The sequence below is a fragment of the Xenopus laevis genome, chromosome 1S (genome assembly GCF_017654675.1).
Source record: "Xenopus laevis strain J_2021 chromosome 1S, Xenopus_laevis_v10.1, whole genome shotgun sequence".
NCBI classification, from domain to species: Eukaryota; Metazoa; Chordata; class Amphibia; order Anura; family Pipidae; genus Xenopus; species Xenopus laevis.
The window spans coordinates 172,324,719-172,350,357 of record NC_054372.1 but is presented as its reverse complement, the minus strand read 5'-3'; the positions used below and the strand labels follow the sequence as shown (position 1 = coordinate 172,350,357).

Sequence of the window (25,639 nt, the reverse complement as noted above, 5' to 3'; positions counted from 1 at the left end):
TATAGCTGTCATCTTCCTGCGCACCTGTCACACTTTATGCTGCTGCAACTACTGAAAATCTCCAAGGACACAATTCAGTAAGTTCACATTACTTTCCTGTGTATACCCTGCTGATAATTTAGCCTTTACTTAGCCTTGAAACCCTGATTATGTCTTCCTTCCTGTGCTCAGTGTCCCTCCAGCTGCTGTTCCTCTTGCTGCTGCCTTCCCTTGCTGTGTACCTGGCAAGACTGACAGAGATTTTGATAATTAACATCTTGCATTTGTGCTTTGAGATTATAATTATATTCTATGTGTATAATTATATTCTACCCGTTTGCAGGTTTTCCATCTGTTGTCCTGCCACTTAGTGATTCCTCCTTAAAGGGGTTGTTCACCTTTAAATTAACTTTTGGTATGATGTAGAGACTAGAGAGTGATATTCTGAGACAATTTGCCATTACTCATTTTTCATTACTTGTGGTTTTAGAATGATTCAGCTTTTTGTTCAACAGCTCTTGAGTTTAGCACCAGCATCTGGCTGCCAGGGTCCAAATGATAACAAACAGGCAGTGGTATCAGTGAGAGACTGGAATATGGATTGTACTGTATGTGGCCTGCATAGACAGATAAGAAAAAGCAGCAATAACATTGTAGCATCACAGAGCAACCATTTTTTGGCTGCTGTGGCCAATGACCGCCATTTGAAAACTAGAAAGAGTCCAAAGAGAAAAACAATTCAAAAACTTAGTTGCTAAGAATGGGCCGTTCTATAACATACTAAAAGCTAATTCAAGGTGAACTACTCCGTTAAGTGTTCCTAAGTGCAAAGGCACAAAACTGTGGCATCCAAGCAGTATTCAGATCAAGGTGCAACTCCATAATGTGTGCAAAATGTTGCGTCTTAGGGTGCAACCCATGAGGAAATATGCAAAGAACTGGGTGTTTTGTGTTAATTATAGACAAAGTCTGAAATTAAATCTCCTGAAGATGCTTCGTATAAATTAACAGACAATACATGTTTGCATTGTAACTAATGCCAGCAACAGTTAATTGTAATTAAAAGGGTGGTTCACCTTTAATATAACTCTTAGGATGTTGTAGAATAGCTAATTATAAGCAACTTTTCAATTGGCCTTCATTTTTTATAGTTTCTGAATTATTTGTCTTCTTCTTCTGACTCTTTCCAGCTCAAAATGGGGGTCACTGACCCCATTTAAAAAAACAAATACTTAGTAAGGCAACACATTTATAGCTATTGCTACCTTTTTACTCATCTTTCTAGTCCCTCAGCTATTCGTATTCCAGTGTCTTATTCAAATCAGTGCATGGTTGCTAGGGCAATTAGGAACCTAGAAACCAGATTGTTGAAATTGCAAACTTTAGAGCTGCTGAACAGAAAGCTAAATAACTCAAAAACCACAAATAGTCCCCATCTAGAATATGGCGTACAGTTTTGGTCTCCAGTGTTCAAACAGGACATTATTGTATAAGAGAGGGTACAGAGAAGGGCAACTAAGCTGGTAAAAGGTATTGAAAATCTTAGCTATGAGGAAAGACTGGCCAAATTGGGGATGTTCACGCTGGAGAAGAGGCGCTTAAGGGGTGATATGATAACTATGTATAAATATATAAGGGGATCATATTCCAGCTGACACAAGGTCACCCCATTCCGATTATAAGAAAAGAGGTTCCGCCTAAATATTTGGAAGGGTTTTTTTTACAGTGAGAGCTGTGAATCAGTCGTACAGGCTGATACATTAAATAGTTTTAAAGGAGAAGGAAAGTCATCTTGTTAGGCACCCCCAAGTGATTGTATTTACTTACCTGAAACCCCGGCCCGGTGCAGTTTTCTGCTGATAGGAGCACTGGCCCGGGGTTTCAGGTAAGTAAATACATTTGGCACCCCCAAATTGCAAGATGACTTTCCTTCTCCTTTAAGAAGGGGTTGGATGGCTTTTAGCAAGGGAGGAAATACAGGGTTATGGAAGATAGCTTGTACAACTTGCTGATACAGGGACTGGTCCAATTTCCATCTTAGTGTCTTTTTTCAACCTACTTACTATGTTACTATGTAAATAATAAAAATGAAAACCAATTGCAAATTGTCTCAGAATATCACTCTTTACATCGTACTAAAAGTTAACTCAAAGATGAACAACCCCCACTGTTTTTCTAATGATTACAGTTATGCCAATAACTCCATTTAAAAAAGTGGCAGAATTTTTAAACATTTTGTGCTTTATTCTTTACTTCTCTTGGGAAAACTATAGATATTTTTAAAGATTTTTTACTAAGACAACGTAAACTTCTTAAATGTTTTGTGTTTCGTTTAATTCCACTTCTGTAAAAAGATACAGGATTCGTGGGGGCCAATTTATCAGAGGTCGGATTTTAGAGGTTCTTAAAACCACGACTAAACTCACCAATTCTAAAACGACTAATGTGAGAATTATTAAAAAAATGTGAATAAAAAAAGTACGGACATAAAATGACACTGAATGATGCGCTAAAGAATATGCATACCTTGAAAGCCTCAAAAATTTTTGGACAATTCCTAGCAAAATAAAAAAAAGTCCGAATTGATTTAGAGCGGTCCAATAGGATCAGCGCAGCTCCCACTGACTTATGTAGGATAGCGACAACTTTTACCTGGTAAAGTTTTGTATTATTCGTGGTTTTTACATTCAATAAATCTCAAACTTTTAGAGCTTTTAAAAAATGAGAAAACCACAAATTTTTAGAGATTCGTGGGAAAAAGTTAGTAAATGACCCCCTAAATATCTAAAAGAAATGTAAATATATATATTAAGTCACAAGCAGCCGCACTCTGATCAGGAATATTTCAGTGAATGCGGGTGCAGGGTCAAGTAATATACAAAAATCTTCTCATGGACCCGCACTCTTATACTTCCGACGTTATTTTATTCAGGGCCTAATATGGGCTGAAACGTCGGATGTATAAAATGCATACAATAAAAGCAATTTGATTTACCACAAACTGGAGTGCGGGTCCATCAGAAGATTTATATATACAGGTATAGGATCCATTATCCGGAAACCCCTTATCCAGAAAGTTCCGAATTACGGAAAGGCTGTCTCCCATAGACTCCATTATAATCAAATAATCCTAATCTTTAAAAATGATTTCCTTTTTCTCTGTAATAATAAAACAGTATCTTGCTCTTGATCCAAACTAAGATATAATTAATCCTCACGGGAAGCAAAATCAGCCTATTGGGTTTATTTCATGTTTACATGATTTTCTAGTAGACTTAAGGTATGAATCCAAAATTACAGAAAGATCCATTATCTGGAAAACCCCAGGTCCCAGGCATTCTGGATAACAGTTCCCATACCTGTATATGTATATATATATATATATATATATATATATATATATATATATATATATAGATATATATATATATATATATATAGATATAGATATATATAGATATAGATATATAGATATATATATAGATATATATAGATATATATAGATATATATATACAAAAAAATACAAGTAATGCATGTTTCCCACGAGCATTGGTATAGATTTAAGGAGATTGCTGATTTGTATAGTTCAAAAAATGACAGCAACACAATACCAACTTTTTAAACTGCCATACCAGAACTTCCACATACAAAAAAAAAAAAATCTGTTTGCAGTTAGTTGAACTTTTTCAGTTTTATATCTTTTTCTTGGTTTAACATTTCTCCGTTTGTTATTTTAGCAGCTATCTGGTTACTAGGGTCTTATTTAGCCTAGCAACCAGTCAGTAGTTTGAACAAGAGATGGAAATGTGAATAGTAGAGGGCCTGCAAAGAGAGATAAGTAATAAAAAAAGAAACAATAACAATAGAATTATAGATTCACAGAGCAATAGAATTTTTTGCTGCTGGGGTCAGTGACCACTATTTGCATGCTGGAAAGAGAAAAGGCAGAAGAGAAAGGCAAATCAGTTTTTAAACATTATGAAAACTAATTGCAACGTTGCTAGGAATAGAGCATTCTATAACATGTGAAACGCTACATTTAAAGGAGAACTAAACCCTAAAAAATTAATATGGCCAAACTTATTGCACAGAAGTTTCAGCTTGTCAATAGCAGCAATGATCCAGGACTTCAGACTTGTCACAGGGGGTCACCATCTTGGAAAGTGTCTGTGACACTCACATGCTCAGTGGGCTCTGAGCAGCTGCTGAGAAGCTAAGCTTAGGGGTCATCGCTAATTATCCAGCAGAAAATGAGGTTGGTCTGTAATATAAGCTGATGCTACAGGGCTGATTATTAAATTCTGATGTTAATGGTACTGGTTTCTGTGCTGCCATGTAGTAATTATCTGTATTAATTAGTAATCAGCCTTATATTGTGAAATTCTATGTGCACTGTATATTGTGAGTGGGTCCCTACGCTCAGTAAGTGACAGCAGCACAGAGCATGTGCAGGGAATCAGCAGAAAAGAAGATGGGGAGCTACTGGGGCATCTTTGGAGACAAAGATCTTTACTGCTAAAGGGCTGTGGTTGCCTTGGGCTGGTACAGAAGCACAAATCATAATGTACAACATTTCTAGCTACTTCTTTAGTTTAACTTTCCTTGTCCTTTAAGGCGAATCACTCCTTTAATTAGAGAATTCACATAACAGGTCCAACCAAACTGTCCTGTCTGGTGTCCCCACCTTAACAGTGGCCTGTATGGTGTAAATCTACATGTCTGGTATGTATATACGGCAACTGGACACTGGGAGTTTACAAACATACAGGCAGCTGAATGTGAAAATCTGAGATATAAAAAGTCTCACTGAAACCCAATGATATTGATCAATGCTGCTGAATATAGAGGAAGCACGACCTGGGACATCTCAGGGCATTACAAGGTACCGGTGACCCTGTAGGACATTAAAGGGGTTGTTCACCTTTGAGATAACTTTTAGTATGATGTAGAGAGTGATATTCTGAGACAATTGGCAATTTGGTTTTCATTTTCTATTATTGAAGGTTTTGCGTTTTTAGCTTTTTATTCAGCAGCTCTTCAATTTGCATTTAAAGGAGAAACAAACCCTTAATAGAAAAAAACCCTACCCTACATAGCCTAGCTGCCCCCCCCCCCGGACAAATGCCCCTAAGTCTTTACTTACCCCTCCGTGCAGATTCTATCAGCAGAGTTCACGGGTGCCATCATTCCGAAGATTACCGAAGAGAAGAAGATGGCACCCGTGAATTCCGCTGGACAGAATCTGCATGGAGGGGTAAGTATAGAGTTAGGGGAATTTGCCCGGAGGGGAGGAGGTTCGGTGGGTCTATGTAGGGTGGGGGGGGTAGGGTTTTTTTTAAATTAAGGGTTTGTTTCTCCTTTAAGCAATCTTGTAACTATGGTCCAAATTATCCTAGAAACTGTGCATTGATTTGGAGAACTGGACTGGAAGATGAATAGGAGAGGCCTGAATAGAAGGATCAGTAATAAAAAGTAACAATAACAATACATGTGTAGCCTTACAGAGCATTGGTTTTTAGAAGGGAGTCAGAGACTGCAAAAAGTCAGAAGAAAAAGGCAAATAACTATAAAACGATAAAAAAAATAACAAAAACCAATTGAAAAGTTGCTTAGAATTGGCCGTTGGAAAGCTAATAAATGAAGGATGGGCAGGCTCTGGCATTCTCACTATAACTCCCAGTGTGCCTTGTGCGGGCAGAGTGCCTATACTACTGTGATGCTACAGCTGGAGTGCCAAAAAAGCCCGTCCATGTACTTACATCAATGCCTCAAGTTATCATTCCGAAGTCAGTTATTTGCCACTTCCTTCCCTGGCCAGGAGGAGGAGGAGGAGGAGGAGGAGGAGGAGCTGGCTGCTCTTCTAAAGTGCTTCTGTCAGTGAGCCAGACGCCTTCCTGCCCTGTCACAGACACACAGCCAGGCAACAGCAGCAGCACAGGCTCAGCACACACCAAACAGCAGGACCCTGCCCCAAGCACAGACTCATCCCTACAGGCTGTATTAGCCCACGGACTACTGACAGTGAGCCTTGTCCCAAGCCCCTACTGCTCTGCTGCACTTTCGTAAGTAACTCTTTCCTCTTCTCTCACTACTTGGCTTCAACACTTGCCGTGATCTGATTCTGAACTAATGCTTCTCAACTTGCTTGGTTTGTGTCACAGGCACACTAGTAACCTTTTAGAATGCCATAGATACAGTATCACCAGTACAGTGTTTTACAGGCACAGTATCACTAGTAGAATGTTTTACAGGCACAGTATCACCAGTACAGTGTTTTACAGGCACATTATCACCAGTACGGTGTTTTACAGGCACAGTATCACCAGTACGGTGTTTTACAGGCACAGTATCACTAGTACAGTGTTTTGCAGGCACAGTATCACCAGTACAGTGTTTTGCAGGCAAGTATCACCAGTACAGTGTTTTACAGGCAAAGTATCACCAGTACAGTGTTTTACAGGCACATTATCACCAGTATAGTGTTTTACAGGCACAGTGTCACCAGTACAGTGTTTTACAGGCACAGTATCACCAGTACAGTGTTTTACAGGCATAGTATCACCAGTACAGTGTTTTACAGGCACAGTATCACCAGTACAGTGTTTTACAGGCATGTTATCACCAGTACAGTGGTTTACAGGCACATTATCACCAGGACAGTGTTTTACAGGCACAGTATCACCAGTACAGTGTTTTGCAGGCACAGTATCACCAGTACAGTGTTTTACAGGCATGTTATCACCAGTACAGTGTTTTGCAGGCACAGTATCACCAGTACAGTGTTTTACAGGCACATTATCACCAGTACAGTGTTTTACAGGCACAATATCACCAGTACAGTGTTTTACAGGCACAGTATCACCAGTACAGTTTTTTACAGGCATAGTATAACCAGTACAGTGTTTTACAGGCACAGTATCACCAGTACAGTGTTTTAACAGGCACAGTATCACCAGTACAGTGTTTTAACAGGCACAGTATCACCAGTACAGTGTTTTACAGGCATAGTATAACCAGTACAGTGTTTTACAGGCACAGTATCAATAGTACAGTGTTTTAACAGGCACAGTATCACCAGTACAGTGTTTTACAGGCACAGTATCACCAGTACAGTGTTTTACAGGCACAGTATCACCAGTACAGTGTTTTACAGGCACAGTATCACCAGTACAGTGTTTTACAGACACAGTATCACTAGTACAGTGTTTCATGGGGACAGAAGTGAGAGTGAGAGTGCCAGTTCTGGACTGTACAGAATTACAGATGAAGGCAATATAACAGATTCATAAATAGGCAGACCGACAGCTACTGTCATACTACAAGTAAATTTATTGTGAATTAAATTATTTTATTTCTAATATTATATAGAAACTTGCCAGGTGAAAACATCAATATTTAAACGTAATATTATTACTGTGTATCGATAACGCACTGTGCACAAACAGCTTCACAGCAGCAGTTGTGAATAGTGTCAAAAAGTTAAAAAAAATACTTTCAGGGAGTGTTGAGTGTTAGAGATCTGCATGTAGTAAATAGGACCCCCCCCCAGGCCTTTCATCCTGCCAATGGACTACAATAAATTATTCTGAAATTGTCAGAATGCAAACTGAGCAGTATACTGTACACTAAGCTTTTCATACAGAAATATCTCCATGTTTATCTCAGCAATAAATGTGCCATTTATATTGTTTCTGTCATCCATAATTGGTTAGTATCTGGCTCCTGGGTTGAAGGAGTCTGTATTTAGGGAATAAAATGGATTTGAGACATTTCTACAAGAGTATTTATGGGTTTGATATTAATTTAAGCCTTTTTATTGGATCCTGCCAAGTATAAATGATTAATATAAATGCTAATACAGGTATGGGACCTGTTATCTAGAATGCTCGGGACCTGGGGCTTTCCGGATAACAGATCTTTCCGTAATTTGGATCTAAATGCCTTAAGTCTACTAGAAACTCATGAATGCATTAAATAAACACAATAGGCTGGTTTTGCCTCCAGTAAGGATTAATTATACCTTAGTTTGGATAAAGTACAAGCTACTATTTTATTAATTCAGAGAACAAGCAAATCAGTTTTAGAAATTTGGATTATTTGGATAAAATGGACTCTAGGGGAGACGGCCTTCCCGAAGTTTGGAACTTTCTGAATAACGGGTTTCCATATAATGGATCCCATGCCTGTGCCATCCCATCCTGGACTTAATACTTCTCCTTATTTATTGTGATGTTTTGGGGTAAAGCTTAAGGCATCAGCTGTTACCTATGGGAAACCAGGTTTCGTCCATGAGTCAACAGAACGGCGCTGTAAGGGAGGGTACAAGAGACTGGCTGTTTGTGGTCACAGCAATTACAAAATCCCTGATTTCTTAGAGAAGGATAAGAGACATGCAATACACTTACCTGATCAGGGAACACAGCATAAGCATAGGTTTATAGTGTAATCTACCAGCATGCATCACACTCCACATGCAAGTTTCTGTAGGGATTAACAATTAGGGAGTGTTAGAGTATAGAACTGAACTCTCAACACCCCAACATAGAAAATATTGTCCTGATGAACTCAGGCTTTCATAAATGTATCAGTTTATTATAGGACGAGTAAAGCTGGCCATAGACGATCCAATCGTACGAATCCTCGTTTAAACATTTTGGTGAAACTGTAACGGCTTCAGTCCAAACCTTAGTAGACCTGTTTCTTGGTGTATGTGAGGTTTATGGGGCCGGAACTTGTTTCCTATGGAGCTACCTGTGTTTAGTGCGCTATAAAACTAGTATTACAATAAGATAATAAAGATAATCAACATAGCTGTTAAGGGCAAAGACAGGCAGGGTGCTTTGTAGCACAAACCGTAATGTAGTTCAGCCGGCACTCAAATAATCATTACTCCACACAGACGTAATAAAAGTCAGGTAGATTTATTTGGTTCTATTTAGGTATTGCCTTAAGGTCGCCATACACTATAAGATCCGCAGTTTGGCAAGGTTGCCAAACGAGCGGATCTTAACATGATATGCCCACTAACGGCTGGGCAATATCGGATGAATCTGAATCTGGGGCCGAACGATCGGATAACAATACTACGAATGGGCTTCAACGGGTCACAGGACTGCATCAACTAGCAGATGCGGTCCTGGATCGTACAAAAAATCAAACTACACCAATCGATATCTGCCCGAGTTTTGGCCTGATATCGATCTGAAGAACCCGTCGGGAGCCCCCACACATGGGCAGATAAGCTGCCGAATCGGTCTAAAGGACCAATATCGGCAGCTTTAATCTCCCCGTATATGGCCACCTTTACGCGTTTCGTTTCTCAGCAGATATGAAACACGTAAGGCGATGCCTAAATAGGGCCAAATAAATCTACCTGGATTTTATGTCTGTGTGGAGGAATGGTTCTTTGAGTGCCTGCTGAACTACATTACAGTTTGGATCTGCTACCTTAGCTGAAGGTTCAGGGTGGTGCACCTGAATCTCCTCCTATATTTTGTTAGTTAACTTTGTGACCTTTTTTTCCATTTGATTTAAATATCATCAGCTTGGGTCATTGCTTTTTAGCAGAGTCAACAAAGTGCCCAAAATGCCTGCCCCTCCAGATCTATTGAAATTACCCAGTCTGTAAAGGTCCCCATAGACGCAAAGATTTCTTGTTGGTGAACGATCTTTGAAATGGTCTTTTTAGTTGATGGACAAATCGTACATTTAAACGATCGTTTCAAGATAATCGTGGTGTCGCGATAACGAAAAGATCTTTTAAAAATCTTTACATCTATGGCCGGCTTAAGGCTGATGCTTGACTACCCCATAGATACAGACATTATTACACTGGAGTGAACTTCCTAATCATCCTTTCCAAGGAGCATAGACATGGCTCTGTGTAAACACATCTGCCTATATAAAAAAGGGATAATAATATAACTTGTGGTTAGTAGCAGCCTTGGGGGATTACAAGACACAAACAAACAAAAATCCCAGTCAGTTATTTTCTTTCTCTATCCTTCTCTGTGAATGTTTCCTGCTGTGTAATGTGGCTTGGAAATTTCCCATCACCGCTCTTGCCAAACCTGCTTTGGAAGCAGAAGCTGGGAAACGTGTGTGTTAGGTGCATTTATCTCAGCTATCAAACAGCAATCTTGGGCACAAACAAGTACATGTCAGAGGATTAATATAGCGGGCCCCTGACCCCGGTGGAGGTCACATATTGCCTTGCCGGATTCTGAGTGTGAGGATAATGCTGCCTAAAAAAATAGAAAAAGCATTTTTGTCCTAAATTTCCCCCGGTCCCACTGCAGAGGAACTGGCTGCCCCCCAATTCCCTCCCTCTTCACAGCAGGAAACAGGTGCGGGAAGCAAAACCTGTACAAAAAAGGCACATTTCAATCAGCATTAAATTTACATGGTGTACTGTTACAGGAGAAATCTACCCGAAAATAAGCCAGGCAGAACTTGGTTTCATGCTGCTCCTGTCTAATATTTGGTTAACTGTAAATATTATCCAGGGGTGTTATTATGCGGAATGCAGATCCAGCAACTTTAATGTAGAAGTATATCAGTTTAAAATCAGTTTAATAAGAAATGCCTTATTCACAAACGTTTAATGATCTCTGCAACTTTCGGTTACAGCACTGACAACCTCTAGAGCAGGGGTCCCAAACCTTTTATCACCCGCGAGTAGGGTTGCCACCTTTTCTGGGAAAAAAATACCGGCCTTCCTATATATTTATCTATTTTTCCCCATTAATAACATTGGGAGCAGCCATCATTTTTACCGGCACGGCCGGTAAAATACCGGCCAGCTGGCAACTCTATCCGCGAGCCACATTCAGATGTTAAAAGAGTTTGGAAGCAACACAGACATGTTCCTGGGTGGTGCAAAATTAGGGCTGTGACTGGACATTTGGTAGCCCCCTATGTGGACTGGCAGACTAGGAGGCTCTGCCTGGTAGTAAATTAGTTTTTATGCAACAAAAACTTGGAATTCAAAAATAAGCACCTGCTTTGAGGCCACTGAGAGCAACATCCAAGGGGGTTGGGGAGCAACATGTTGCTTGCGAGCAGCTAGTTGGGGCTCACTGCCCTAGAGAGAGCACCAATTAATTAAGTTAATAAAATACAATTCTTGTCTGAGTGTGTCTATTATTACAATTGGACATTAAAGAATATATACACAAACATATATATTCATTTATTGATTTACCGATCCAATATTTGCACACACAGATTTCTCATATAGTCCAGTATATTCCTGTCCTGGCTGTGTATGTGTTCAATCGAATGAATAAGCAGAAATCAGTCCAGTAATGTACAGGATGCAGCTGGAGTCACACAGCATTCCTTGTCTGGATATAGATAGAAACAGGGCCAAAACTAGGGGTAGGCAGATGTGATATGTGCCTAGGGGAAACTACCTTTTCCTCCTACCCCTAGTTTGCTTAAATTTAGGCTGTGTTGTGATGCCAATCGTGATGAACAGAGGAGTCCCTGCTCGTCACCATTGTGCATCAGAAACTGCCTCCCTTCAGAAATGCCCCCTGCTCCACAGCAAGCGAATTTGTGCTCCACTTAAAGGAGAACTAAACCCTAAAAATTAAAATGTCTAAAAATGACATATTTTATATACTGAACTTATTACACCAGCCTAAAGTTTCAGCTTGTCAAAAGCAGCAATGATCCAGGACTTCAAACTTGTCACAGGGAGACACCATCTTGGAAAGTGTCTGTGACACTCACATGCTCAGTGGGCTCTGAGCAGCTGTTGAGAAGCTAAGCTTAGGGGTTGTCACAAATTATCAAGCAGAAAATGAGGTTGGACTGTAATATAAGCTGATGCTAGAGTCCTGCAGCGGGTCAGGTACCTCCGGGTTACCAGCAAAAACCGGCGGTACCCTATGGGTTGCGGATAGAAGTTCCGGGTGCAGATGCGGGTCGGATCAACGCTGCAACACCACGCGACATTTCAATTACTTACCTTATTATGCGATCTGACGTAGGCGCTTTGCTGCAGCGCGTTGGATCGCGCCGAAAACATCCATGTAGTCCTACCCTTAAGGGCAGTGACAATTGTTTTGGCACATTCTATAAAATTCTTGAGCAATCATAGGATCTAAGGGGGTTATTTACTAAATTCCGAATGCAAAAATCCTTAAAAATTTGTGATTTTTTAATAAAATTGGACTTTTAAAAAATCACAAATTTTTTCGACTTTTTGAGGATGGAAAAGTCCAAATCAGAAAATCAGGCATCTCAGACCTTTCAAGGTTGCATATAAATCAATGGGAGAAGTCCCAATGATTTTTTTATGTGCTCTGGGTTTCATGCAGTACCCTGACGTTTTAGAGTTTTCGGGCAAAAAAGCATGAGAAATCCCCAAAAATCTTGAAAATCTGATTTTTTTCTGCATAGCAAATTTTAGGGAATATGTAATAATAAATAAGCGTAAAAAAAAAAACAGAGCGGAATTGATTGGAGTTTGTAGCAGATAATGTTGAGATAAAATCGGACTTATAAATATAACCCCCTATGTATTAGCTGCGGCGATTCTCAGTATACGCTATGGCAAGGTATTCTCTGACATTTTGTAGCAATGACAAAATGCAGATGATAAAACCTACCAAGTTACATTGCCCTTAACAACACTGAAGCTGGCCATCATGCATACTGGAAAGTTGCTTACAATGACATCTTATTTCATAATGCAAAAAGCAGTTTTTGGGTGTAGATCCACATTAATTTATTTTTTTCTAAAACCACTAATGGGAGCCGTTTGCCTTAGCTTTCTAGTCATCATAACGGGCAGACCATACTTTTCAGGCTGGCCACTCCGTTGCTCCATGAATCCACGTATCCTTTACTCAAAATCCACAAATCCACGTGTCCTTTACTCAAGCAAACATTAAAATATATCGCAGTAAGCTTGAGTACACTGGAGGGAGTGGAAGTTGTCACCACAAGCACCAAACAGATCCCCGGGCTTCCTGGAAGTCACGGTTCATGGGACCCCACCCAGAAGAACACACATGAAGTTATCACTGAGGGATGCTGAACCACAGCGGTATATATAGTGTTAGTGGTTATATATTGTGAGGTTTACTGGTTAACAGCTAGCATTTAAAACTAAAGAAAAATAAAATAACACACCCAATGTATAAAATAAAGGACAATTTCAAATATCAATGCCATAAATAAATACTGTTTACGTCACACTTAAAGGGTAAACTCACAAGTGACACACCCTTACTATTTCTCAGCCCCATACAGGTATGACCAGTCCCTCTGACACACACACACACACACTGACTGTCCCTCACACAAAGAATAACACAACCAGACTGTCTGTCCCAATACCTTCTGGTGTGTGTTGTCTACTGCAGAGCACAGAAATGCAAAAAATATGCAGAAAAAGGTAAAAATAAATACTATATTAAGACAGATATCTATCATTAATAAGTAAATGTATATGTTTCAATTTACATACAAATTCAACCTACAGACCCTATCTCATATGTAACTCGGGGACTACCTATATATATATATATATATATATATATATTCCATATTCCAGTCTCTTATTCAAATCAATACAGTAGAACACCCATTTTATGTTTTTCAGTCAACCAGGAAAAAATGGGGTAAAATCCAGGAAAATGTAAAATCCGGGAAATGTATTCTGCATAATATATAGGTGGGACCACAAAACAACAATGTATAATGAGGGAAAACTTAAAATCAGGGGATGCAAAATAGGGGTTCTACTGTATATGTTTTCTAGGGTAATTTGGACCCTGGCAACCAGATTGCTGAAATTGCAAACTGGAGAGCTGCTGAATAAAAAGCTAAATAACTCAAAAACCACAGATAATAAAAAATGAAAACCATCTGCAAATAGTCTCAGAACATCCCTCTCTACATCATATTAAAGTTTAATCCCTTTAAAATGGATATACATTTAGTATTTTATAACAAGCTAAAATAGTAACAGAGAAACAAGAGTACCATTCAGAAATCACACCTCATGACAATCACAAAGTACTGAGGAAGGAAAACAGCAAGACACAGCGATATTCTCGAATCTGTCTGGCTTTATCCACTGGTACAGTATGTAATTCACATGACTAGCACCAGGGGTTCCTAACCTGTTTTACTTAAAGCACCCAGATGAATCGGTTTTGCCATCTAAATGTCTATCGTTATCGTAAGACATTTCTATAACAAAGGAGAATCTAGCCCATACTCATTAGCCTAAATGAGGTTCTACAAGTTTTACAGAGAAAAAGGAAATTGGATTGTTTGGATTAAAAGGAGTCTATGCTTCACACACACACACGTGTATATATATATATATATATATATATATATTATATATATATATATATATATATATATATATATATATATATATATATATATATATATATATATATATATATATACACACGTGTGTGTCCCCCTAATATTGCAAATGTATGCATGCAGTGCTTTACAAAGTTTAAATGCTAGGAGTTTCAGTGCATTTGAATGAGTTGCCCCTGTCCCAAAGAGCTTACAGTCTATCAGGAACAGCAGAGAGAAGCAAAAAATGATGACTGTGTAAGGAAGTGACAGAAAATGGCCATTTTAGTTAAATGTATTATATTATCTTTATCACTGCTTTAGCACTTGATACAAAAAGCTGGAGAGGGAATAGTCCATTGAAGCTTCTAGTCTGGGATGCAGGGACTTGAAATGCTTAGCCCAAGATTACAAGGAACCAATGTTTCTGGCCCCTAAAGTATTTTTTGGTGATTATCATGGGCCTCTAACTGAAGTTTATGGTGATTGCACCACTAGGAAAAGTGGGCCCTAAATGCATGTACCTCATGGCACCAGTAAGCCAGGGGTCCCCAACCTTTTTTACTCGTGAGCCATATTAAAATGTAAAAAAAAGAGTTGGAGAGCAACACAAACATGAAAAAGTCCATGGGGATGTGATTGGCTGTTTGGTAGTCCCTATATGGACTGGTAGCCTACAGGAGGCTCTGTTTAGCAACTAAAACTTGCCTCCAAGCCAGGAATTCAAAAATAAGCACCTGCTATGAGACCACTGAGAGCAACATCCAAAGGGTTGATGAGCAACATGTTACTCACGAGTTACTGTTTGGGAAACACTGCACTAAGCTATTGCTGGCCTTTAATTAAAATAGTCAGTCCATTTCAGTTAGAAAATTATATTAATGTGTATTAGTATATGAGTATGACATACAGAATGGCTTGACTATGGCTGCAAATGGGATACGAATGTGGCCGAAAGGTTATCCAGGCCTGTTGGAAACCCTCTGCACTTATACTAGCGAAGTGATTCCTGTGATTAGAAAATGAGTTATGTTATGACTGTAGCCTGGGTGAAGGACTATCATAACTTAGTCATAAGATTACAGACTGTAACTGACTGCTCATCTGGCCTTGTGGTTTCCAAAGTTGACTTTTCTTACAGTGAATGTGTAAGTGTTCAATGTATTTTGACAGGTGCTCAGCTGGATCTTCCATACACAATGATTTCCCTTAGTATGGGTGCGGACCAAAATTATTTTAGAGACATCATGAGGTCATGTTTGGCAATCGCCTCCCCAGTGCACAAAGAATGCCAGCTCAGCACATGTGTTACCAGCCTACCACTTTCTATTTTCCGGCAATATGAGAAAAAGAAAGTGCTCACATACTGGAACCCATAAACTTTACTCTGTGGCCATTATTTTGCTTCATATACTCCTTACTATAATATCTCCCTCCAGACTTCTACTTTCCAGACCTATTCATGTTGTCTCTGTTTTTATTTTGCTTAGACAATTTAAAGCTAACTGTCTTTTATAATAATCTACTCGTGCAAAGCTGTCAATCACTATATCATGATCCCTCTCAATGAAATTAGATTATATTAAATTGCAATTTTCATGCTAGCTCCCCTTCAGTTGGTCTTCTGGGGCCCAGCACAGGAAGAACATTAATGTGTATTATTTGATGTTGCTTCTCAGTGCTCTAGAATGACAGGGTCTCTGTACTGCTGTGTTCACCTGTCTGCTCACAACCCCCTTATATGTGTTTATTACCCTTATTCTTTCATCATTTTTATAGTAGTTGAAGCAGACATAGTCGTTTGGAGTAGTCGTTCAAACTAGCTAAAAAGAAGGGACAAGGGAAGACACAGTGGAATTTACCAGCATTGCTTCTAGCAGAAACCTACCCCTATTGCTTTATAGCTAGTGATACATGTAATTCTGGGTCACAAAACTCCATTCAGATTTATAACATAAGGTCAAAACAAAACCCATGTGATAATGCCACAGTTAACAGTCTATTCTGTTTCAACTACTATGTTTTTATATCAATCATAACACCACAACCTTCCTGCCATGCCTCCTGGTCAACAGTAAATGACACAAAAATTCAGGCTCTGATTTCATGGGATTGTTACCTGTTTGGGCCTGTGTTTAGATTTTTTAATTCTAATCAACAAGATATGGGTAACTCTATTTCAGTGGTCCATTTTTTACACGGAACACTGAGGGGCACATTTATTAAGTGTCGAATTTCGAAGGTAAAAAACTATGAAATTCGACCATCGAATTGCCAAAATTCGATAGGCGAACTTTTCTTTTTGAATTTTTTGGTAGTTTTCTGTCGAAGTAAAATCGTTCGAATCGAACGATTTTCAAAAAAAAAACTTAGACTTTTTAAAACTTAGCCAAATTTTGGCTCTAGGTTCTAGGAGGTCCCCATAGGCTAACATAGCAATTCGGCAGGTTTAAATTGGCGAAGTCAAAGTTTTTTAAAGAGACAGTACTTCAATTTTCGAATGGTCGAATATTCTAAGTATTTTCAATTCGAATCGAAGTCGAATTTGGCCTATTCGATGGTTGAAGTACCCAAAAAATACTTCGAAGTTTTTGAAATTCAAAAATTCACTTCGACCCTTAGTAAGTGTGCCCCTGAATGTTCATAGCAATAAAGAAAGGCTGTGCACAGTTCCTATACATCTAACCAGATAAGTAGGCAGGATCCAGTATTCTCTGCCTTATTAAAAAAATGACTATTGAAAATCAAAAAGCTGTCATTTCTGTCTGTACCAATAGAGAGGGGGGTAATTAAAGAGCCTGTTTTTCCAGTTGCCATTGTTTAGGCAAAGCAACATACAGCCGAGGTTGAGTGCAATTGCAAACTGCAATATATATATACATTACACAGGTGGGCTTAAGGGGTATGGGGCTTGCCTGCTCACTGTAAGCCCAAGGGATGGGCACATTAGTAATAAAGCCCCATGAAAAAGGTTGTGCTTGCAAATACCTCTCTCCCAAAAAGGTGTGTGCAATGGTTTGTAGCCATGGTGCTTTTTAGTGTATGAGGCACAAGGCACAGCACAATGGGACACAAGGGAGCCTTGAGGGCCCAGACAAGCTATATACTATATACGCCTTTCATAAATCATTCTGTCTATCTAACTGAATGCAATGAATCATTTGTGGTGCCTATAGAATGGCCAGCCACCCCCCCCCCCCAGCTTATTGGCCTGCATGGAACATCTGGCTGAATATCAGCCTGATATGTGAAATTAGACCTTTTTATGGGGGGGCTTAATAGGATCCTAGCAGCTATTTTATGTTGCTTTAAATTTTAGTAGCTGGCTGTGTGTCCTCCATTTATTGTGATTTCTATGAATATCAGCCAGATATCTATTGGGCAAGTTTGAAAATAGTTTTTACCTGCTGTAAAACCCAACAGTGGAACTAAGAGGGGGTTGGGTATTTCCTTGCTGGATTTGCACATGAGGGTCATTTACAAACAGTGGGCAAATTTGCTCCTGGGCTGTAACCCATGGCAACCAACAGGTCCGGACTGGGAGTCAAAATAGGCACTGGCATTCCAAGTACACAGAGGCCCAAATAGTCCTCCACCAGCCCACTAAATAGTGACTGTCTATGGAACCTTACAGCAGCCCATCTGGCATTTGCCAGAACCCACAGATTGCCAGTCCGGGCCTGGCAACCAATCAGATGATTGCTTTCAGTGCTCAACCTGCTGCTGGCTGAAAAAAGCTAATCACTGATTGGTTGTTATGGGTTACTGGCCAGGTACGAATTTGCTCCATGTTTTTAAATGTGCCCTAATGTCTTGCAGATAAGCCAGTTGGGTGGGACCGGGGGCAGGTAGTGAGGTGGGGGTCTGGGCAGCACCAGGTATTAGTAATGCACCTGTCAGTGGAGCTACACAAAGGAGCAGATGAGACAGGTTTCCTCCACCTGCAAATATGACTCATCTGCACCATATGACCTTCATTTTAAACCAATGTAACAGGAGCTCCTTCTGCTCCAGGTCAGCAACATTGTGCAGAAAGCACTATACCCCCCCCCCCTCGGCCTGCTCCAACTGGGTGAGGGGTGGCAGCATCGGCTGGACTGCCGAATCAGCTCTGGTGAACTCTTTTAAATACTTTTATTTGTTTTTTTAATCTCGTTCTGTGTTTTTGTTATTCTTCACTCCAAATGACTGTGGGTGGCTGCTTATGTAATGCGGCAGGATAGTCTTGCAACAGAGACCGTACAAGGAGTGAGCCTTCCCCTGCTCCATCTAAGGCAAAGCACAGGGGTTGCGGAAATAAAAGCAGATGAATCAACAATTGTTGCAGACATCTTTGCTGCGCAAGGCTTCAGAGCTTACTTTCATAGGGTACTGTTCCCTTGAGGTATTGTGCTAATGAACTTTGCAAACTCTTTCGTACAATTTATATGGACAACCAAAGTGCCCTATTAATCTATTCAGTGTAAATAATCTGGAGACGGCTGATTTATATGTATACTGCTGTCCTGTCCAGTAACATCAGTTTAGAATTTAGGGATGCACAGAACCCACTATTTGAGATTCAGCTGAATACCGAACCAAATGCTAATTTGCATAGGCAAATTAGGGCCAGGAAAGGCAAAAGTGAAAAAAATTCTTATTTTGTGACGAAAAGTCTCGTAATTTCCCTACCCGCCCCTATTTTACATATTCGGATTCGGTTCGACCAGGCACAAGGATTCGGCCAAATCCGAATCCTGCTGAAAAAGGCCAAATCCAGTGTCCCAGGGACACTGGAGGGAACTTATAAAGCAATAGCCTTATCATCATCACTCGTTTGCCTTTAAGCCTATTCTTAGTTCCCTGTATTATCATCACAGGTCTCAGGAAAATAAATAACTAGTTGTTGTAATAACATGCTGCTTTTTATTTTATGAGAAATAACATAAATGTCCTTCATACACTGAATGAGATGCCTCTTAGCAAGTATTATTATTATAATCTCTTATTTATATGTGAGTGCGTTTTTTGGGTGGAGGGGGCAGTATCGGGTGGCAAAATGCAAAGAACTGCTAGGGGCACATTTACTTAGCTCGAGTGAAGGATTAGAATAAAAAATACTTTGAATTTCAAAGGTTTTTTTTGGCTACTTCGACTACGACTTCGAATCGAACGATTCGAACTAAAAATCGTTCGACCATTCGATAGTCGAAGTACTGTCTCTTTAAAAAAAACTTTGACCCCCTACTTCGCCATCTAAAACCTACCGAGCACCAATGTTAGCCTATGGGGAAGGTCCCCATAGGCTTTCTAGGTAATTTCTGATAGAAGGAAAATCGTTCGATCGATGTATTAAAATCCTTCGTATCGTTTGATTTGCGGTAAATCCTTCGACTTTGATATTCGAAGTCGAAGGATTTAACTTCGATGGTCGAATATCGAGGGTTAATTAACCCTCGATATTCGACCCTTAGTAAATGTGCCCCTAGCTAGTGTTTCAGATGTCTGCTTTCCAGTAGATGTTACCTGCTGATTGGTTGCTAAGGGTTACTAGCTCTAGAGCAAATTTTGTACAGGTACGGGACCTGTTATCCAGAATGCTTGGCACCTGGAGTTTTCCAGATAACATATCTTTCCATAATTTGGACCTTTATACCTTAAGTCTACTAGAAAATCATGTAAACATTACATAAACCCAATAGGCTTGCCTTCAATAAAGATTAGTTATATCTTAGTTTGGAACTTCAACAACAAGGTACTGTTTTATTTTTACAGAGAAAGAGATCTCCATAGTCCTCTACAGTCTCTCTCCATTTATTTCTATAGGATTTTGAAAGGCGTATTTATCAAAGGACGAACTTTCACTTTCACCCATTGATAAATGCTCTTATAAAAATCCCATAGAAACTAATGGAGTGTAGCGGAATTTTTACTCTAGCGGACCGTGGCGATCTCTAACTTCACTTTTTGATAAATATACTCCTATGGGATAGACCTAATTCTGAGTTTTCTGAGTTCCTTTATTATAAACATTTTAAAATTTGCCCCAAAATATTGTATATATCACAACTCAATATTGTCAAAGCAGGTAAATAATACTACAAAGCTATCCAAACTACATTCTGACTGCAGTAATCTTTGAATAGTCATAATTTATTTATATAGAGCCCAGAAGAGCTTACTATCTAAATCAAGCATCTTCTAGCTGGAAGAGTACTGTAACATATCGTCATGGGCCTGACATTTGGGTCAACAGAGCAAGAGGCAGCTTATAGCCCAGAAATGAATATGTATTTCAATGAAATAACCATTTTGCTGGGTTGTTGACAAATTTGTTGAAATATTACAAAGCATCCAGTAACAATGATGTAATCTGATAACTGAACAAATAAAGTGGAACAAAAAGCCACTGCATTATCTGCATCCAACAAAGTCTTGATAGTCTCCAAGTCCAGAAGGGAGGAAGAACAATGGAGAGTGGAGAAAGAGACTCCTATAGGGCCCAGTTATTTGATTGCTCTCATCATACTGTACCATGCTTCCTTCCAAGAAATTGAGGGCATGAAGTCAAGTTCTGCTTCTGCAACAGAAAATAAGTGACAGATCTAAATGAAAATCATTCTATTTTGTATGCAGGGGGCGTAAGTTTAGAGGAAGCAGACCCTACGACTGCAGGGGACCCATGAGGTATAGGGGTACCACGAGGTCCTAATTCATCGATAATTTAAATAAATATTGGTAAAACTGCCTGAAAAATAATCTGCTGTGGTGCCCAGTAATATCTACTTATGCCACTGTTTGTATGATTATATCACTTTCCCCCAATGTGTTATTCCTCATCCCTTGTTTATGCTTCTCAGCCCCTTTATAAATGTTCAGCATTGTAATGTGCTTGTTATATGTGCACCAATGGCAGGGCAAGAACTCCACCCCCATATCTATTTTCAATACATAGATATGTATTTTCAGTAAACAAATGTATGAAAAAACGTCATACCCACACCACCTGCTGCTTGATGTATCTACATTGCAGCTGTCGCAGTAGACTCCCTATCTTCTTTTAAATACAGTACCTGTCCTGTAGTGAGTCGCTAGTTTGTTAGTCATAATTGGTAAATGTACAATAATTCTTGACCTAGGGGTTCCCTTGCTGTTTAGGCAGGTTTCAATGGTTTGTGACAATACTACAAATATTAAAACGAGTTGCATAACTGGTTCTGAACCATGTTTTTTGAGTGGCAAAACTGATTCCTTCAAAGTAGTTTGATCCTCCAGAGAGAATAGGGTATGAAACACTTTCCTTCATACTAACATCTATCTGTTTATCTCATGGCAGAATGAAGAGGCGTAGAATTCTGCATCACTTTTCCACTCTGGTTGTGTGTGCATTTTTCCTGCTTGGAATTTTGAAACTTCTGCAAAGTGACCCAGACCCCGCTTATGTTTTGGATCCGAACCTATTGATTTCACAGTCTGTCCGCAGCCGGAGCTTCATCACAAAGGAGCCTCATGGAGAAATTAACTGCACCGCCATATTTGAGCTGGAGCCAGTTGAAATTGGGAAAAGTTTAGAAATACGGAGAAAGCATATCGTGGACATTAAAGATGAGGACGTTATTGCAATGACAGATGACTGTGAGGCCTATAAGTATCAAAGACAGTTTGACCTGAAACCTCTTTCATCAGAAGAAAAAGACTTCTCCATAGCCTACTCCTTGGTCGTTCATAAGGACGCTATAAGCGTGGAAAGACTTCTCCATACAATCTACAGTCCAGCGAATATTTATTGCATTCACTATGACCAGAAATCAATGCCAGCTTTTAAAAAGGCTATGGCAAATCTGGCCAAATGTCTCCCCAATGTATTTATTGCCTCCAAACTTGAAAATGTGATCTATGCTCACATTACCAGGCTACAAGCAGATCTGAATTGTTTATCAGACTTGCTGAAGTCCCCTGTGCAATGGAAATATGTCATTAACTTGTGTGGACAAGACATGCCATTAAAGTCAAATTACGAGCTAGTGGCCGAATTGAAGAAGCTAAATGGGCACAATATGCTTGAGACATCTAGACCCTCCGACATTAAAAAGAAACGCCATACTTTTCACCATGAGGTGCAGAACGTGGAATTTTATTACAAACAGATGCCCGTCAGAACTTCTGTTACTAAGGAGCCCCCACCGGGCAATCTTGAGATCTTTATTGGAAGTGCCTACTTTGTTTTAAGCCATTCGTTTGTAAGTTATATTTTTGGTAGCCCCTTGGTTAAAGAATTTTTAGCTTGGTCAGAAGACACCTATTCCCCAGATGAACATTTCTGGGCGACCCTGGTACGTATGCCAGGGGTCCCCGGTGAAATCCCAAGGTCTCAGAAGCACATGACAGACCTTGATAGCAAAACTCGACTTGTGAAGTGGTCGTATCTTGAAGGAAGCCTTTACCCCCCATGCACTGGAATGCACGTCCGCAGCGTGTGCATTTATGGCGCCGGCGAACTGCGCTGGCTTATGAATTATGGTCATTGGTTTGCCAATAAATTTGACCCCAAAGTAGATCCTACTCTGATAAAGTGCTTAATTGAAAAACTTGAGGAAAAACAAAGAGATTGGGTAAACATGTCCTAGACAGACATTAACTGAATTTAATTGTGTAGCTGATGTGGACAGTACTTGTTTGTCTTTGCCACCATCTCTGCCTGCTTTCAAAGTGCAATTTCTACCAAAGTCACTTACGTGTACCAGGGTAAAGCTGCATGTGGAAAATTAGCCACAGTTCTGGTCAGAGTTCTCAATGCTAAATGTTCTGATAACCCTACACAAACAAAGTGTAAAGAGCTTTTATTACAGCCAGGGACACACTGAAGGCCAGAACATTGATCACTCAGTAATACACCTCTCACGCTCATTTTCCAGAAGAAGGTTTTGTTAAAAACCATTAAAGAGTGTTTTCTCCTATAGAGAGAGACCCATCAACTTCTGAAGGGCAGAACATTGATCTCTCAGTGATACGCCTCTCGCATTCATTTTCTACATTAAGTTAAATGGTAACTTGTACACTTTAATGAAAGGGGATGTCTGGTTGTCACTCTTGAAACAATGTAGCAGTCAGTCAATTCTCTGTTGATCAGGTGACTTCTTCTGCGTTGTTCGAGGAGCCAGAACCAGCAGCACGGAGAATATATATACAACCGGATGGATACGGCTTTTAATTGAAACTGTGTTTACAAATAACTTCAAAACTATTCATGTATCAAGCTGCTTAGAATTACAAAGATTTATTTAAACTTTATTTTAATTGATCTTAGATTTTTAATTGTATTTTCTTCTCTTTGTTTGAGAGGGTGGAGCATTTCTGTCCAGAATTTTTTACCGAATTTAATGTTTGAACGATCGAATAAAAATCGTTCGATCAAGCGATTAAATCGTTCGATTCGAACGATTTTTAGCGATTTATCGAACGATTTTTATTCGACCAAACAAAACTTAGAAAAGTGCTCTGGAAGGTCCACATAGGCTCACATTGCACTTTGGCGAAGTATGAAGTCATTTGAGAATAGAGCAGGGTATTCATTTGAGATTTAGCTTGACCATTTGCATTTGCTTACATTAATAAGGTGCCTTGTAATTAAAGCTGGCCATACATTTAAAGATCTGCTCCCCAGGGCCAATGATCAGGTCATTTTGCAGGTCTATGGGCCAAATAAATACCAGGTTGATTTTTGGCCAGTTATTGGTTGGGCAGGAATTCCCAAGCACCCAATACTTGGGTCAGTAATCTGTCTAGCTTTATATGACCAGTAAGTACAAAAAAAGTAAATAAATGAATATATACCAGTTGACAAATTTTATCCATATGATGGTGCTGTATAGTCTGGTAGAAAGAAGGTTTCATCATCAGCAAAGGGTTTAATTCCTTATTATAAGGACTGTCAAGTTAATGGAATGGGGTTGAGTGATTTATTGGGTTGGATGCAGGGTTGCTTCCTTTTCTGGGGCTGGAAACTGGGCAGGACGGATGATGTCGGAGCCAGGGCAGGGCAGGACCAGTGACATCAGGGGGCAGGGCTGGTGATATTGGGGGCAGGGCTGCTGACGTGGCGATCAGTGATTGGCTGCCCGACATATCATTATTTTCAATGTCCTGTCTGGATTTCCTACTTTCTGGACAGGAAGGTTTCATCTGGACAACACTTCCAAATACTGGGCTGTCCGGGTGAAATTCAGACAGTTGGCAACCCTAGTTGAATGGGTTCCTTTTAAGGGCTAATATAGTTTTGATTGAAAAATAATAGAAGCGAGTCCTCTGTACATGAATAAATTCCCTTCCAGTAAGCAAGCTCTTGGGTTCCATTAATCGCTAACGTGAGGAATTTGTCATTCAAATGATAGTTTTCTTATTTTGTGCCTGAAAAAAAATTAGGTTACTGGGGTAATTGCACTGGCACAGTTTAGCATCTGTGACTATAAATCAGCCCCTATTTATATGTATTTATATGTATTTTATGTAAATGGAACAGTCCTGTTATGCTGTCTTTATACCAAAGTAACCTTGGGCATTGGTCACAAATCCTTACTTCAACCTTAGGGTTACATGACTATAGCCTCTGAAGCCAAACAACTCATCTACTGGCAATACAGCAGGGATGCAAAAAAAAAAAAATATATATATATATACAGTATATACACACACACACATATATATATATATATATATATATATATATATATATATATATATATATATATATATATATATACAGTCATATTGAGTAGCACAGCCTGTGTTTGTATACAATTTGTGTAGACAGAGACCAATGCTTGGACTATATAGAAGCCTGTTTAATGACAAAGCCAATGTTATTTGCTGGTGCAGTAGGTTAAGATAATGTTGACACTGAAAAAATGAGGATTTTATTGCCTGAACTAATGTCAGTGATAGAATATAGTTACACAAGCCCATACAATATAAACATGCCATATATCCAGTGGCCCAGACCTGTTTTTTTGTTTATTTTTGCAGCTGGCATTTTATTATGTATGTGACTGCTGTTGGCACATCAAACAGGCCCAGACTGGAAATATGTGGGTTCTGGCAAATGCCAGAGGGGCTGCTGTAAGTTCCATGTACACTCACTAGTTATTGGGCTGGTGGGAGCTGAGCCTCTGTGTATCAGAAATGCCAGGGCATATTGTGAATTCCAGCCCTTTCATATTTCCACCAGAAGCCTTTATAAACTCTATACAATGTTGGGGTTTTCTTGATCTAATTGTGGGCCCTGGATATCAGGTTCTCTTGTCCAACCCTAATTGCAGTGTATTTGTGAGCTGCTCCAGGCATTACATA

At 39.5% G+C, this 25,639-nt stretch overlaps 1 protein-coding gene across 2 annotated transcripts; it reads left to right on the top strand.

The window, feature by feature from the left end:
* LOC108707261 (beta-1,3-galactosyl-O-glycosyl-glycoprotein beta-1,6-N-acetylglucosaminyltransferase 4) lies at window positions 1-25,639 on the top strand. 2 transcript variants are annotated; one of them, XM_041580505.1, is made up of 3 exons: window positions 59-77; window positions 5,799-6,042; window positions 21,630-25,639. In XM_041580505.1, the coding sequence occupies exon 3, from the start codon at window positions 21,631-21,633 to the stop codon at window positions 22,918-22,920; it is 1,290 nt and encodes a 429-aa protein (XP_041436439.1). In that variant the 5' UTR covers window positions 59-77; window positions 5,799-6,042; window position 21,630; the 3' UTR covers window positions 22,921-25,639. The 2 variants fall into 2 exon arrangements, with proteins under 2 accessions (XP_018099919.2, XP_041436439.1); XM_018244430.2 differs by lacking the exon at window positions 5,799-6,042 and having other exon boundaries at window positions 1-77.